The sequence below is a fragment of the Melanostigma gelatinosum genome, assembly GCF_949748355.1.
Source record: "Melanostigma gelatinosum genome assembly, chromosome: 7".
Lineage (NCBI taxonomy): Eukaryota > Metazoa > Chordata > Actinopteri > Perciformes > Zoarcidae > Melanostigma > Melanostigma gelatinosum.
In genome coordinates, this window is record NC_136640.1 from 13,675,975 (window position 1) to 13,693,571 (window position 17,597).

The 17,597-nt window shown below is 46.3% G+C and overlaps 1 protein-coding gene across 4 annotated transcripts in view; it reads left to right on the plus strand.

Annotated features, from left to right (window-relative positions):
• cux1a (cut-like homeobox 1a) overlaps window positions 1-17,597 on the plus strand; it is a 52,031-nt gene that overhangs the window by 10,089 nt on the left and 24,345 nt on the right. For all 4 annotated transcript variants that reach the window (XM_079272506.1, XM_079272507.1, XM_079272509.1 and 1 more), the window contains exons 2-4: window positions 7,144-7,254; window positions 11,368-11,415; window positions 15,167-15,245. In XM_079272506.1, the coding sequence (XP_079128632.1) occupies window positions 7,144-7,254; window positions 11,368-11,415; window positions 15,167-15,245 (238 nt within the window). The remainder of the gene's footprint in view (window positions 1-7,143; window positions 7,255-11,367; window positions 11,416-15,166; window positions 15,246-17,597) is intronic.

Sequence of the window (17,597 nt, forward strand, 5' to 3'; positions counted from 1 at the left end):
TCAAAAAGTCGTGCGATAAAGGCTGAGTAAGACTTAGCCCCGGGACATGCTCTGTTGACGTTGATCGTATAGACCATGGGTGTCAAACTCAGTCAGACAGCGAGGCCATGCTAGAAAAATAGTGACGGCATGTGTTGGACACATTAAAAGGGCCTAGCTATATCTAACCTAATGGGGCATTTTCATACATGCGTTTGATTAATGCGTAGAAGTCAACATGCTGCTTTTATAGGCTGTGGCACAACGCCTGCTGATGTGTCATCATCAGGCGTCTAGAAAATTACTGGATACAGCAGATAGACGAGGCTAAATTAAAATGTGGAAAAGGGCATCATGCCGAGCGGGGACTTAATGTACCAGAGGCACATGCATGCGAGTGATGCAGACTCCTTTTTCACCGTCCTGTCACTGTGCCAATAGCATGAAGCTGCTTGTAGTCCTTAAATGGAAATCTAAGTGAATTACAATGAATCAGATCTGAATTGAGAGCAGATCAAATCTAAACTAAATTGGGGCAACTTTGAACACGGCTCCATTATTGAGAGTCAAAGACTGTAGCTGGCATACGAGTGTAGGATGATGTGTGGATGTCTACAGCATTGCTTTAGGCTGCACCTGGGACCCTGTCATTATCCACCCACGGTTACTTGCATGTGCATTGGATGTCATATAAGCCAGTAACGGCGATGTCAATTGCTCGCCAGAGTCCTTGGGACCCAGGCTTGTGTCTGTGCTACATGGCCCGGAGAGCCCCACTCTTCTTCCAGACTTGATTAATCCCTATCGCCCCTCTCCATGATCGCAGTTTCCATTTTTTTAGTCTCGTATCTGTGCACTCATCCCCTCCCCAATCTCCTCTCACTGGCACAGAATGGCTTCCTAGCAGAATGGAGGCATTAATTCAGGGATGAGAGGTGTGATACTCTCTCTCCTTCTTTCCCTGGTTCTATCTTTCTCTCTCGTTCTCTCTCTCTCTCTATCTGTGCTTTGTTTGTAATGCGTGGCCTTTATCGGAGCTGAAACAGCTCACTACCCTCTGATCCTATCTCAGATCTCAATATCCTAGCCGTTCCACCCTGTAAACGCAGGGATGAAAAATCTTGCCCTTTCACCACTGCATTACACCAGCACATCGCCATACCCCTCTCCTCCCAACGCACCATCTAAACCACTCACCCTGCGTGACACAGGCCTCCAGCTAAAGTCGAACTCTGCAAAATGAGACCAAGTGAACTGCACTTCCTCCTCGCCAGAAACCATCTTAGTCTCATTATATTTGTATTTAGGCTCAGGCCTGGACTTTGAAACCCCTTGTCAGACAATAGGTCGGGCAAAAATAATGACTCGCTCTCAGTGGGCTTCAGGAGAGTTGAGGCTTGGATGTTGGGGAGATAAAACAACAAACCGGTCTCTCGGCAGAGAAACACAGATCAATACAAACGAGGCTGTGGTGTAAAAAGCCTGTTTTTGATCCAGGCTTGCGTCGGTGAGGTGAGTCTTGACAGCTCCTGTGCTGTTGGTAGATATGGATCTGTGTTCAAAAAAAGGAACAAAACGCTCAGGGACCACGAGCGTCTTGTTGGACTGTGGAGAGTGGTGGGCTGACCCCCGCCCCCAACCTGCCCGGCACACAAACATAGATCCACACACAGTTGCGCACGCACACACATAAAAGTGTTTAGACCTCAGTTGTCTCAGTGAAACTATTGTCTTAGCTTGCGGTTAACGAAACTGTGTGGCTTTGCCTCCAGTGGGCGAGAGGAAAAAGCAAAAAAAAAAAAACTGATTCAGGAGGATATGACTTGCGTCTCCAAAACCTGTGTGGTTTGTGTGAAAAAAAGCATCTGCTGGCACATTTAACATTCTGTACCCTGCAATCGCGATGTCAAAGGTAGGGAGGCAGACAAGCAGCCGGGATTCTAGTCTCTTATCTGCGCTGCTGCTGCGCTGTGTTTTGAGGGGGCGTGCCTGTGATCTGTGATCATGTACCGTGTAGTTGTAGCAAAGCGTGGCTGTCGCTCCTGACTGAGCCGCCCGACCCCACGACTCCACCCCCACACAGTGGGTTCGGCATTCAGAACAGTCAGCCACATAGGAGGTGGCACGCTGCGAGGGGAGAAGAAGAAGAAGAGGGGGGGGGGGTGGATTTCAGAGGTAGGCCACGTAGATTTCAGATAAGACATCTCTCCAGACGCCTTTTACTGTTGACTATCTCAACCACACAACAGCCTCAGACATGTCGGAGATGAAAGGAAAGATTAGCGGCTGCACTGGCGGGACAGAAAACTTCCATCTCTGAAACATCTGTGTCATGTTGTCATTAAAAAAAAATTGGTTTCTCACTTTGTAATGCACGCAGAAAAGTTTTATTGTGAAACATTATCCCGTTTCTGTGAGAAATACGGTGTTAGTGTTCCTGAGAAGAAGTGAATGTGTTTTTGCCCGTCTCTCTCTGTGGTACTCCATTAGATTTAATGTGTAAAACATGCGCCGAATGTGGAGCAGTTAACCTACATTGTTTGGACTAAAGGAGTAGTGGCAGACTGCTTGGCATGTGTGGCTGAAAAACTAGGTGTAAACTAAAGTGTTTCTAGCAGTTACAGCCCCAATTATTCCACAGAGAGCGAGATCTGAAGCAAATCCATGTGTGGTGTTCTCTCCCTCCTCTTGTGTGCACTCCTGGTCACCGTGACGGCAGCTGCGGATTGACTTCATACTGTGTACATAACAATAACTTTGTTGTCATTCCAGCAGCATATCTGTCTCGACATCGTCGGAGCGTGAGGGCGTAAGGAATCCCGTGAAGTTTTGATACCTCAATTACAGCGCGTCTGTCTCCGGTTATCTCATTTAGCCGGTAGTCGATATGATTGGCATAATCAGACATGCCTGATTGGTGCCTTCCATTTAATTAATCAGTCTCACTGTATCATCACCTGTGGCTCATTAGAGTAATTAGAGCGAATTAGCGAGATAGAAGGCCTCTCTCCGCCTGCAGACGAGTGGAAGGGATTTCATTAGGAGAGATTAACATGCGTAAATACACCGTGGGTCTGATGGCCAGTGGTAGTGGGGTTTGTTTGCCCATGACTATTATCAGTGATTAGTATTATTTCCACAGTTGTAGGACGCAGAGATAGTCTTTTCCATTTGGCCCGACCTCCCCTTCGTAGCTGCGAACATAGCTCACCGTGCCAAATTTTTACTGGGCGTACATATGAGCAGACTTCCTATTTTGAAACGGAGTTCAAAAGAATGTGGAAAGACTGGGCTCCCCAAGTTACTGCAGCGGCCCGTGTGTGCATTCATCTGAGAGCACACGCTTGTGTGGAGCAGTGTGCGGGAGGCTTCTTGGCCAAGTCGGTGTTGAAGTCTCTCTAGGGAGTGTTGGCAATCTGTTCCAATCGTCTTTACAGCTGACCAGATGACCAAATGAACCAGGACAGGGACTGCTGCTGTGGGGCCAGTCCAGCCAAGCCAAGCAGGGCTGTTACAGCCATCACACAGACATTACAGCCCACTTAACGCTCCCATGCACACACTCCATATTCCATCCTCTGCTAAACTAGACAGTGCGGTCCTAACCAACCATGGTCAGATTTAAAAAAAATAGTGCTTGAGATGGTTAAACAAATTAATTCACCAGTAAATTAAACAGTTTTTTAGATCTGAAAAAGTAAAACCCTTCAAAGTCAGGCCAAGGAGAGCCGGAGAGTGTTGACCTTGGAGGGCGAGCCTGAAGGCCTGAGCACAGAGGACAGTTCTTCATGCATGCTGTTTGGTGCTCTGCAGACGTTACACTGGAGCATCAACACAAGTGCTGGTATTTGCACTTTAACCATTAATGATGTCTTCTCCTTTACATTAGTCATGCGTTGTGAAATATATATAGACCCCCGTAACTCCCTTTTTTCATTTCTGGGCTTCTTGTCAAACATGTTAATTTGTAAGGTTTATCAAACGAGCATGATGTCGATCATTGATGTCAAACATGATGGAAAGAATATCCCAGTGGTATGCCGGATGGCAGAGCCGCTGTAGAGCAGCTAAAGTTAACAGTATTCCCCTCAAACATTTTGGAGCTTGATGGAGCTAACAGAGTAGCTGAATTTTGAGGTTGATGCTGCTTTTTATACATACTCACAATGTCGCAGTTTGTGTTCACTGTCATGGCTTTAGATGGACAGTCACAGATGTTACCTTTCTGGTCGTCTTTTTATTTAGAGATCTATTAATCTAGCTATCTGCTATCTTTAGTCCCGGGCGTAATATAAACCGCGATGTGGGTTCTACTAAGGATCCGGTGTCTGGACCGATTGGGCACCGACGGTCTTCACTGCAAAGTATTCAAGCAGGTTCTCCATATTGACATTATATCAGTAAATATCAACCAGGTTTATGCATGCGACTGAACTCCCATACATTGTATCAGCCGGAGAATATCACCTTCTGTTGCGTCTGTTGTCCTATGTAAATGTTCTAGAACCAGTTTTAGAGGAAACTGAGTCAGTATTGAAAAACAAATTGCACAGGAAAACCCCTGTATCAACACTTTGTAAGTTCAAGTCAGTTTTTATACAAAACAAACTCAAACGTGCCATTTCATAGTTAGTTGAAACAAAGAACAAAGGTATCGTGAGAAAAAGGATGTCGGCTGTGTGTTTCTAGCTTGAGTCTGGATCTTTGTAACGTATAAACTGACCACAGGTCAGTCCAGTTGTATTTGGCTAAGAACCAGCGTTCTGCAAAAACAGCATTCAGCAAAGCATAAACCCAAAGCATATTTGTTCAGTATTTCACCGAAGGTACTTAAAGATGACAACCTCTCATGCTTATATGTTGCTTAAAATGTGAATAGAATCGGTCCCCTAATGGTCAGTAAGATGTGATGTGTGTGAACAAGGGACGGACAGCGTTGGGATGTTACGCTCGATCAGCAAGACGAGTGTAAAGTCTGCCCGAGTCTGCTGATGTGAGCGTTTGCTGCATAGTCAACACCTGACTGGGTCTGAGGGGTCTTTTTTTATTTTATTTTTTTTAACTGAGACCATGCCCATAATTACTTGCCCACTTGGCATTGAATCAATCCTCTTTCATGTGTGATGTGTTTATTTCGCTTAGCAGTGCGGATTTTTTATTTTTTTTGGGGAATGGGGATTTGGTAACGCATTGGGATATGTGCAGGGTTTTGGAAAGGGATTGGACATAATCAAGGGCGTCAAGGATTGGCACGTGACCTCCCGAAGTGTAACCCTAGTGGAGGACTGTGACTAGTTATCTTTGACTGTGAAACGGAGCACACTAATCAATTCATTTGAATTGATGTTTAATTTCTGTCTTGATGTTTGGAGAACTTATTAAAAAGAAATGTAGCTGGAATTTGCATATCAAAGAGCAATCTGGTCAATTAAATAAAGATTATATTTCTACTCGATAAGCAACATGAGCTGTACATTTCGTTCCCTCATTAAAACAACTAGAACGTGAACAGTGGTACAGATAATGTAATGCAAACCAAACTTGCAAACCTAAACTTATCCCGGTTGCCGCTCATGCCTTCTGAAAATCTGATCAGGCCGTGTTCCAGTGAGTTATTAAATGATTTAAGATGATTAGCCTTGAGGCCTAATACATCAAATTGTGATTAATGTCTGCACAGTTTGGTGTTAGTATCTTGAACCAATTGGGCCTCATAGTCTTGTTCCTGTAGCTAATCTTTACCAATATAATAATTACACCTCTATTCATGAACTAGAGCATTCCTTTTTTGACAATTAATTTAACATGATTAAAATTTATAAGGTTCCTCCTCTCGTCAAGCGTTGCACAAGCTTCTGCGCACGCTCGGATTCACTAACAGATAGTGCAGCTGCTCCATGGCCACGGGCAGACAGGCTGCTACATCAACTGCTCCATGGGCAGCTAGAGCAAGATGGCATGGAAGCAAGTCAGCCTTTTTATTTCCTCCAAACGTCCTGTGCTACTGTGTAAAATCCATTGCAGGGGACCGGCGACCAGCATTTGTTCTATTTCTCTATGGTTTGTGGATAAAACGAGATCAAGGCTGGTCAGGGAATTAATCTTAATGCTGATGGGGGGGGGAGAATCTTCTAATTAGTACTTGATCACACTATTTCTTTAGAGGGTTGTGTTTTCTTGTGTGTGTGTGTTTGGGGGGGGGGGGGGGGGCATGTGTGCGTGAGTGTGTTTTGGGACCTTGTCAGCAGACTGAGCCACAAGGGCCCCTGTGGTAATGTGTGTATTAAATGATTAGTGTGTTAGTTAGCATAACGGCCCTTCAGCAGCGTTTAATCACTCTCAGGGGTGGGCGGCCTCACAGGGGGTGAATGGGAGGGGGCAGGCGGAAAAAAGGGGGAGGCGGACTAAAGGGAGAAGAGAGATTTAAACGGAGGAGAAGGTACTGCTGGTTGAATGAGCGAGTACATGATCTGTAGAGAGTACGGAAAAATAACGGTGGGGGAGAGAAGGAGTGAGCGTGACAGGAAGGCAAGAATCCAACAGAAACATAATCCAGCAACTCTCACACACTCAGCAGAGGGAGATACAATCTTTACAAGGCCTGAAAGGCTTGTTAATGTCAGCACTTGGCCCATCATCTGGAACAAATCCCATAAATGGCTATTAATAACAATGCAAAATGGATTCGGATCAAGGCGGACCCTGCCTCAGTCTTGACAACACTGCTGTTGCTGATAATTGTGCTGTTGTTATTTAGGGGGGGGGGGGGTGCAGACAGTCGATGATTGTTTTGCACAGTGTACAGAGTAGTAGTGGTCTATTGCTACAGTAGCTGTCATACCCGACACAGCGGCAGCTGATTGACTGACAGGCTGAATGAAAAAAAAAAAAATCCTGCTTGCCCTGTTAAGAGGATCGAATCATCGGTGTAGACGGGTTTTCTTTGGCGGGATATTGCCGTTGTGGTTCTGCTCTCTGCTGAGGCAGGCCAGGTAGCCCACAGCACGCCAGATGAGTCAAGGACTCTGCTGTGTCGTCAGAAAACAGCTCCTGTCTTTGTATTCCGAATTATAACAATGATGATGCTGATAATAAGAAGTATGACAAACTGTCGCTCTCTTCTTAGGCGACTAAAGAAAAATGTGTGTGTTTTTGTGTTTGCAGAAAGAACTAGATGCCACAGCCACACAGCTTGCCAACAGACAGGACGAGAGCGAACAGTCCAGGAAGAAACTAATCGACCTGAGCCGCGAGTTCAAGAAGAGCACACCAGAGGTGAGAAAATCAGATATTCACAGACACGCACCAACACACACAGCCACGCATACATCTATCCTCGCTTTGACAATCATGGTTTGCCTCAGTGTTTCTCTCCGTGTCTCTTCTCCTCTTCATAAATGTTGCCGTGATTATTTACTGAGAAAGCAGGGGAGGAGTAGACGGCGCAGTAGATGCGGGCTTGGCTCCCAAAAATAGTCTCTCCATTAGTTTCCCTGAAATCCTAAAGAGACAAAACAGAAAACCCCTCAGGAGTTTGTATTATCTGACCTAGTTTTTTTTATGCGTGCAGAAAGTGTGGTCCGTGAGAGAGAGAGAGAGAGTGTGTGTGTGTGTGTGTGAGTGTGTTTGTGTGAGTGAGTGAGAGAGAGAGGGAGGCAGAGCAGGAGGGAGAGAAAGAAAGAGAGTGTGACAACACTACTAAGTGGGATCAGGAGGGAATTCTGTCCTGTTCCTGTGTTCCCATCGCTCCTCCTGGGAATATTTGTTTCATCTCTGTTACCAAGGCAACACATTTTTAAACCACACAGCGAAAACAAAGTATTGTTGTGTTATTATTGGTAATGTCACCATGGTGAATTATTGATGGTGGTATGAATTATGCATGAATGGAGTAGACTGTGGATAGAAAATTGTCAACTCTCGGTGGAGTTGACGGTCGGCCTGTTATAGTTACCGCAGGAGGAGGACTGTAGCTCACCCAGTGTAGAGGAAGTGCTACCTGCGTATGCTAATTTCCCTTTACCCTACACGTTCATCTCTAATCTCATTTTCAAGCATAACCACTAAGCTAGCAAGCACACAGGAGGCAGGACAGACAGACACGCACACACAAAGAAAACATCCAGGGAAGCAGAGGCACACACAGAGGCCGATAGCCTAGATCACAAAACAGGACCCACACAGTCATCAGCGTAACAAGGCTGTGATTTAGGAAGGCTCCTCTGGCGTCTGTGTGGCCCCTGGCATCTCTCTGGTATGTGGAGGAGGAATCCGAGCCAGGCCAGACGAGCGACAGGATTCATTACAGGGCTGTAACAGCTCAATAGGAATCGACACTAAAACGCCCGACGAGGTGTGCGAGTGTCAAGGCTGCCCTACCAAGTAGGCTAGTTCATAACACACGAAGGCCTGCGCTTTGATTAAAAACAAAAAAAAAGGTGCCCATGATTGTCTCCTGTGCATTGGCGGAGCTGTGTTGTCTGCCTCTCGGGTTTGCTGTGTGGTAGAGCGGCCTATAGAGTGGGCTGTCAGCGCTCTGTGGTCTGCACCAGTCAGCGGAGATCACAGTCACATCAGATCAGACTGCATTAGGCTGAGCGGGAGTCCGTCTCTGATCCATTATTCAACAACCAGGAGACCGGCCCGCGTTGACTGTGTCTAGTCTGCTGAGCTGTACTCGGTGTGAACTGCACTCATGGTCTGCATAATCACACACACACACACACACACACACACACACACACACACACACACACACACACACACACACACACACACACACACACACACACACACACACACACACACACACACACACACACACACACACACACACACACACACACACACACACACACACACACACACACACACACACACACACACACACACACACACACACACACACACACACACACACACACACACACACACACACACACACACACACACACACACACACACACACACACACACACACACACACACACACACACACACACACGCGCGCGCGCAGGCTTTTGTAGCATTTTTGAAAGTAGTGCAAAGAAATGCAGCGTGAAAACAAAGTTTCCATAATTCATTAGTACCGACACACTGTTGGAATTTTTTTTTGGAGACTGCAGCTCACTGTGCTTCCTACATTGCCTGAATTATTCATCCAGTTCTTAATTTCCTTTTAGTTAGTCAAGTCCTCCTCTACCACTCTTGTTATAAAGGCAAGGTTGGGAATGGTTGTAAAATGTCCCAAAGATTGCTAGCCAGAGGCAGTGGTAGTAAAACAACTTTGTGTGTGTGTGTGTGTGTGTGTGTGTGTGTACTTATACACACACACACACACACGTTTGTGTTTAGCTGCAGGGCAGACAGACAGCGAATGGGAGTTCCATACTCCCTGGAGGATTCCTCGGGCTGGCCTGTCTGCTGTCTGCCGGCAGCTCACACACCAGCCATCCATCCATCTCCTGCTGCCTGGCCCCCTCCACTACACACACTACACTCTCTCTCTCTCTCTCTCTCTCTCTCTCTCTCTCTCTCTCTCTCTCTCTCTCTCTCACACACACGCACACGCACACACACACACACAGATTGACTATGGTGTCTGTGTGCATTGTTATGTTATATGGTCATAAATCTTTGGAAGTGGAGAGGGCATCGGGGGGGGGGGGGGCGGACCAAAAGGGGTTCAGAGCTCGGGTGTTCAGCAAAAGCAGTGGCTGGCCTGTGCATGTTATTTGAACATATTTGTTTTAGTGGGTTCAGTGTGTGCTTTTGACAGTGTGTGTGTGTGTGTGTGTCTCTGCACAAGCTTGCCAAAGTGACAGTGTCACAACTAAAAAAAAATGGCAAGATGTAGTAGAGGATGAACGTCTAAACTATAATAACGTGAGGAGTTTTCAATAACTGGCTAAAAATTCAATCCGATTAATACAGCAACATCAAACTATTACGGTGGTATTGAGGCAGCTCGTCACGCAGACGCTGTCTCAACAAAGGTTGAACGTCATGATTTGTGCAAAGGTAGTAATTATTGCAGGACCGCGAGACTAGACTGCATTACATTATACAGAGGTTTCTTTTTTCGGGTCATAAATATTAACATTAGTTTAATGCCACAGGGATAATATCACACTGTACGTGTAAAATAGTGAAATGACAAAGGTCTTTTATGCTTATTCACACCAATATATAAACATTTTACTTTGCTCTGTCAAAACAATGGAACCTAAACTAAAAACTAACTTAAAGGAAACTGAATTCAGAAATGGAAAATTAGGATTTAATCTAATGCAAATGACAAAACAGATGCCACTCTGGCATTTTTGTGTGGGTGTTTTTGGTCGTTTTTTTTCTGTGTGTGTGTGTGTGTGTGTGTGTGTGTGTGTGTGTGTGTGAGAGAGAGAGTGTGAGTCGGATAAGGGAGGGGAGTGCAGGGGGCGGAGCCGGTGGTGGGGTGGAGGTCATTATCCCCAGCAGGGGAATATTGAATTGGCCCAGACAAACAGCGACCCCTGATGAGGTAACAATGGGGCGGGGTCAGCGAGGTCATGACCTGTCCTCAGCTCCAGACAAGCGGCCTGTCTGGACCAACCTGGGATTAGGCCGGCACCCAGACACTGGTCCCAGGTCAGTTTGGGATGCATGATCCCCGCAGCATCGGTTAGGCTTTTAGTCGGTATTCTCTAAAATGCGCAGAGTCTCCCGAGCACACATCTGTCGGTGCCCTACTTCACATCTTCATTAGGCAGTTTTAGGAGTATGTGTGTGTCCACAAACTGTGCAAATCAAATGTTCATGTACAGAATGTCCTATTCTGCCACGCTTTTTACCGCATGCTCCAGTTCAGGATGTCTGCTCAGCTCACAGCATGGTGATTTGCATGTTCCCCTGATACTCGACTGGTTATCTAATCTGGAACCGCTGACTCGTACTGGAAAGTCATGCAATGGGACTTGCGGGATAAAAAAACATTTGCTTTGTAGTAAGAAAAAAACTTGGAGACGATTTGCATTAACTGCAGTCTTACTCTGTGGCTCATTCATTCTCTTGTCTCACGCACGCACTAGTGGTGCCTCTGGGTGGCCCAGGTGGTGCTGCACCTGTTCTTATAAGAAACCCAAAGCACCTCTGGGGAACGAACCCGGCCTGCTCCCTCGCCTCGTGTTCATCACTCGGTATTCATCGTCAATGGCGAGAATGGCCGCCACTTGGTTTCAATGAGTGACTTATTTGATCACAACGCGGTCTGCTGGTGTAAAACTCTGCGTGTGGGTTGCTAATAAAAAAGGTTTTCACATCTTCTGAAAATCGTGATTGACTGTTATTGTAGGATTGAAACTGACTGATTGTTGATTATCTGACTAACATCCTCTTCTCTTTGTCTTTCAGGATTTCCGGAAACAGGTTGCCCCTTTGCTCAAGAGCTTCCAAGGAGAGGTGAGTAATTGGGGAATTATATTGACATAGCGATAGACGCACGGCATTCAAACAGTGCATGTTATAAAGCCTGTTTGCTCCCTCTCTTAGTGCCCTTCTCTCCTTTTTCCACCTTCGCCTTTCCTCTTACGTCGTCATCTCTTCTCTCTCACTTCTGTCTCTCCTCTCTTCTCTCTCCGCCATCTCCTGTTCTTTCCCTTGCCACTATCTCATTTCCCCTCTTTCCTCTCCCTCTTTTCTTCGCTCTGCTCTTGATTTTCTGTCCTATTCATGAAGTCCTGTAGCCCGAGGGTGTGTTTAAATTGCATCCTGCAAAAAAAAAGGCACCACAAAACCCCGGCTCTAGCCAGTCACAACTCACCGAATGCTATTTCCTCAGACTTTGTTTGTCTGCATTTGTTGTCTGTTATTTGTTGATCTGGTGAATCATGACCCTTTTTGTTTTTGCTCATTGTGGCTCATTTATTTACTTTCAATTGAATGTTGCGCCCTAGGTTTCTACGTACCTTGACCCATAAGAGGTGACTGTTGTGCGTGTGTGTGTGCTATATCATACTCCCACCGTTCCCCTCTATCTCCTCCTCCATCATTTTAGCCTATTTCCATCATGACTCCTCCTTTCTGGCAGCCGTGCATTTCCCGTTCACTCCCATATGTGAAAGTCAGAGGGTAGGAGTGGAAGCGGCTGGTTTGGACTGGGGCGTTCTTTGGGGTTGGAGTGGGTGGACATTCAGCCCAACAGTGTCTCTTCCTAAGCGCACACACACACATGCACACAAACAAAATCATATCAATAGACAGTGACAGTTCTGCTTTGCTCCTGGCCATAGAATATTACAGTTTAACACTGGGTTAGTTTCCATATTCTTGTGTTAGAGCGGCGACCACAGCCAGTGGTTATGTAAAAATGCTGTAATTTATAGTGGTCCCACCATGTTCTGCTGATGATCCGCAGTCTATTTAGAGAATAGAAACGGCAGCAATATAATTGTGGCTTTGTCAGCTGTTTCCACCATCCTCGTGTTGACACACCTCAGCAGCGTGCACACCAGAACACGCTGAGGCACATCGTGGGTGGTCGTGGAACTGAGAAAGACATTATCTTATGATTATTGAGATAATACTGTACGCCCGCGCCAGTCTTAGAGCAGCCCATCAATCAGTCAACAATTTTGCCCGCTTGCATGCCACAACATGAGCAGCCCTGAGAATGTAATTTTAGCCTGGCTTTGTTTGCTTTCCCCTCAGTGCTTTGATCAAGGACAAGACAGCACCAGAAACCAGAGGGTCTTCCTGTCGAGGTCCCACAGTAACTCATCCTTAAGCATTTTACCCTCGCAGCTCGAATCTTTACTAAGTGAATGTAGAACCCGGACAGAACAATAAAAAGTTTTATCCCTGGAACTTGGAGGTCTTGATACTCTGTTTAATCTTTGTCATTGAAAGGTAGATGCCCTCAGGTCATAATTATTACCAATAACAGTACTGTTTCCACAAAGCCTCAGTTTGCTAAACGGGTTACGTGTGTGTGTGTGTGTACGTGTGTTTGTGTGTGCATGTTGCATGCTCAGTGTTCCTTGTTGGTCCATCGATCAGATAAGCTTTTCCATTATCCAAGGCTTCAGTCTCTGCTTCCCATAGCTTCCCCTTATCAGACTCCACTGGAGCCCACACACACAAACACACACACACATGCACGCACACACACAGGTCAGCCTGATGCCCTTCACACACTGTGGGTTAGATAGGGGAGCGAGGCAGTGCTGAGTGATGGTGGTGGCACAAGGTGCTGACGTATGTACGTATGTGTTTGGTGTGTGTGGATGCGTCAGGGATACCTTTTGCAATTGCAAGCACTTCTCATCGGTAACCTACTGATTCTGGTGAGGTATCATTTGTGTCACTTAATTTGTTTTGCTTGGTGTGTGTGTGTGTGTGTGTGTGTGTGTGTGTGTGTGTGATGGGGGCAGGGAAGCATGTACTAGCAGATGTCATTGGGATTCGTTGAAAGAGCTGCAGTTTGGTGCAGCAGGGTTGTATTTGCAAATCCTGGGTGGTCTTCTAATGGCTCTGGTCCTGCAGTTAACCTGCCTCTAACTGTAGGGTGTGTCCTACATTAAACGTCTATTTCCTGCCTCCCATGTTGGGCTATATCAAGCTGCTGTACCACTGACCTTGGCCCAGTCATTGTACAGTCACGCAGCCAGCTTCCTTCACTGCCATCGGCAGATCATTTTTATTTTTGCGTTGGTTTGTGAGCGTGTGTGTTTCTTCTTTATCGTGATATTGTTGCGCTGATTGCAAACTCTTATATACACCCGCGCACACTTGCACGCACATTCCGACTCTGATGAACAGGTCTGGTGTTGGTGTGTGAGAGGTATTAGTGCTCGGCATCAGTAATCTCCCATTAGCGGCCTTGCATTTTGAGGATCCTGATCGCTCAATGTCACACAGCACATGAAGAGGGCAAAGTACATGATGCAGCATGATGTGAGAATGATATATAGTAGTGGGGTTGTGTGTGTGTGTGTGTGTGTGTGTGTGTGTGAGGGAGGGAGAGAGACAGACAGACAGACAGGAGTCCTGCACATGCCAGATAGACATTAGTGTGTGATAGAGAAACATGTGAGGAAGACTGACACTGAAAAAGATTGAGGGAAAGAAAGAAATGAGTCAGAGAACATGGAAGTGACAAGAGGGAGAATTCAAGAGAGAGACGGAGAAAGACATGGAGAAATATAGGGGGGGAAAGAGGGAGGGCTGCTGGCACCAGCCTACTCGGGGCCAGATGTTTTGCGGCTAAAAAACTAGAGATGAATCAAAGCCATGTGAAGAGATTTATTAGGTTCCCATAGGAGCCCAGGCAGTATTACATGTAGGCCGCTCTGTTTACAGTGGCAAGAACCCCGAAACCACCCATCAACTACACTACTGACTTGGCTGGGAATGTGAAGACTTTATATTTGGACTTATATAGGCTTTTGTCTTTATTCCTTTTCTCTCAGTGAATGTGCTGGAGGAGTTGGAAGAGAAACACAAGGCTGTTTAGTCTGAGTGCGTGAGCCAGAGTAGTCCGCTGTAGCGCTGCCCAGTACAGTAGCACCCTCTGAATGTCTTTATTTGGCATCTGTTTCCCTCGATTTAGACTTGATTCCAGATGCATTTCGCCTACTCTGTCTGCTTCTCGTATTGAAGTGTGACACAGAGACCGTAGTAGCGCTTGCTGCCTGTCCCCCCCCCCCCCGATTTCAATAATATCGGTGATGGAACGCATGCCGTACCTTCTTGTGTTAATGGCTGCAGCAGTAATGGATCCACACTGTATTGCTGCTAAGAGCTGACTGAATAATCTGCCCCTGCTGTGGCTGGAAAGACTGAGCCAGCTGTTTAATGATGTCAGCGTGCTTGAGGGGAAACAAACACACACCGACGGACGGACATACTTAGGCACGCACATACACACTAGGACAGACTGACTTGGACGCCGCGCACGCGGCAAACGAAATGCATCCGTCATCGGCCGAACAGCTGAACTGACTTCACGGGAAGGAAACGCAAACGCAGCCACCGTCAACACAACCGCAATCGCATGCAGCATACCGATGCATAGTGAGGAAAGACCGCTATGTGGACGACTCTTCCTGTGAAATGGATGGGCCTGCCTTTGGAGTGTGTTGATGTGACAGTCCAGTTGTGAGGAGGTGTGACTGACAATTAACCGTTCTTTTTCTCCGCTCTCCCCGCGCAGATCGATGCCTTGAGTAAGAGAAGTAAAGAAGCAGAGGCCGCCTTCTTGAACGTGTACAAGAAAATAATCGATGTCCCAGGTAAGACTACGTCTTATATCTGTGCGTCCTTGTGTAGTTCTGTGTGTGTGTGTTTTGTCTGAACACCTCCACAGTCCAAGAAAAAGTGATCAGGAGACCCCCCCCCCCCTCATCCATGTAGACAGCATCCACAGGGGAAGAGAAAAAGCATGGCACCGTCCGTCTGGTGCTTCTTCACTGTGCATCCAGGCGTGTGCGACACCTTAATATGTCCCCACGAGCTCTCATCCCCACCGGTGAAGCCTTTTGGAGGGTCTCAACAGAAGGTGCGTCCTGATACGGATGACAAGCGCGCCCCACGATTAGCTGCTGCGAAGTGCGCACATGAGCAGTCGCGTTCAGCCCACCGAGGCCGTGGAGGGACACGCGGCGCAGAGTGTTAGAGAACACACACACGCAGCCACGGAGCTACCGGTTGGAGATCTCCAGCTGTACGGGGGCCCTGGAGGGGCCGCGTGTGTAGGAATGAGAGAGGAGTCGAGTTCATGTATAGCGTAAGGAGGTCATCGTATTCCCACATGGATAGACCTACAGTAATATCTTTGGATTGTACTGCTCCCAATAAGTCAGCGCCAGCTCTGACGGGACTATTCTTATCTTGCAGCGAGACAATGATGTAATGCCTGATGCACACACACACACACACACACACACACCCCCGCACACGCACACGCACACGCACAGACACAGACCAGCCTGACTAATGCTGCAGTCTTGAAAGAGGAAACAGTATGTTTTTGTTCTGTCTTCTATCAGCTGAAGGCCTGGTTAGTCAGCCCAGTGTGCTCTGCTTTAGATTAAAGGTGTCTGGTGAGAGCGCTCAGCACCAGTGGCCCACATGTCAAACTTCTTTTAACAGGCTGTACAGTTGATTTTGGAGGGGGGGGGGGGGCGGGCGATGCGAAGGACGGAGGTTTGATAAGAGGGAGAGAGAAAGTTGATTTTCAAGGGCGCCGCTGCAGATTGGAGTCCAAACTCAGGGCATACGGTTAAGTTCCTTAGTGTTTGTTTGTACTTGTGTGTGTTTGCATGAGCCTATGAAGTAGTGCACGTGTGAGACAAGATGTGTGTGTGTGTGTGTGTGTGTGTGTGTGTGTGTGTGTGTGTGTGTGTGTGTGTGTGTGTGTGTCTCTCGGAGCTTAGCCCTGCATGGTGTGTCACCTTGACAGCACAAAATCAGCATGAAATTCCCCAATCGTTCTGTGCTGATCTCTCATTAGCATAGTTAAGATATCTAACTGCGTCAGACATGAGACACACACACACACACACACACACACACACACAGACACAGCCCTTACCCCCAGCTGTAAGCTGTCAGTTCCTCTTATCTGTGCAACGCACACACATAAACGCACACAAACATGCAAACTGCTCTTTTAGCTGGCATGCTGATGAGCGTCGCCTGCGTCTCTTGGCTGCCTGTCACCAGTCTGCCACCCATGAGCACCAATCAGATGTGATTGGCCTGACTGACAGGGCTCTCTTCATCACACTGACAGTTAACCCTGCTGTGTGTTCACAGAGATGTTGGTGAAATGCCTCCGGAAAGTTGTCTTTCTTCCTTCTGTCTCTTGTTTCTTTTAATCTCTTATTTACCTTGCCTATTTCACGGCTCCACTTTGTCCATCTGTCTGCTCCCATGTTTCTCGCTTCTTTTTTTTTTCATGCTTTCAAGCTGCATCATAGTGAACACTTTAACTGATCATAGCCCAGTAATCTTTGTTGTTCATGCGAGTTATCCTGTTCTATTACTGGGTCAGCTGACTCATTATTCCCCCCCCCCCATACAAAACCAAAGTTTATCTCACACAATGACAATAATCTCTGTTGATACAAAGGCTGATAGTGTATCATTCAATAACCTTTATGGATAAACACAACATGCGAAACTAACGATGACCTTTTCAGTGTTGTGTGTTGTTAACTGTTGCAGCCAGAGCTCTGCTCTTTTCTTCTCCTTCTAATCAGTGAAGTGTGTTAACATGTATTTGCAGCGGTCCTATGCTGAATTTATTAGGTCAATATCGATGTTTGAGATGGATTGAATTCCAATAACAATATATTGGTCAATATTTAAATTAGTCAGTTAGAGTTTCAGGATAAAGACGTATCCGGGATAGGATATTTACAGTCGAACAATAAACATAATTTATACATATTAACCTAGAATAAAACGCATATATTGAACTTTAAAGGTTGAGAAAACTTTAATCCAAAGAGTTAATTTTTGCACATCTGTTGAAATATACACTGATATTTTATTAGACTGATAATCCAGTATCAAGTGATGAAAATATTTCTATTAATTGTGATATTTCTTCGGTCCTTGCTGGAACCAGTAATCCTCCG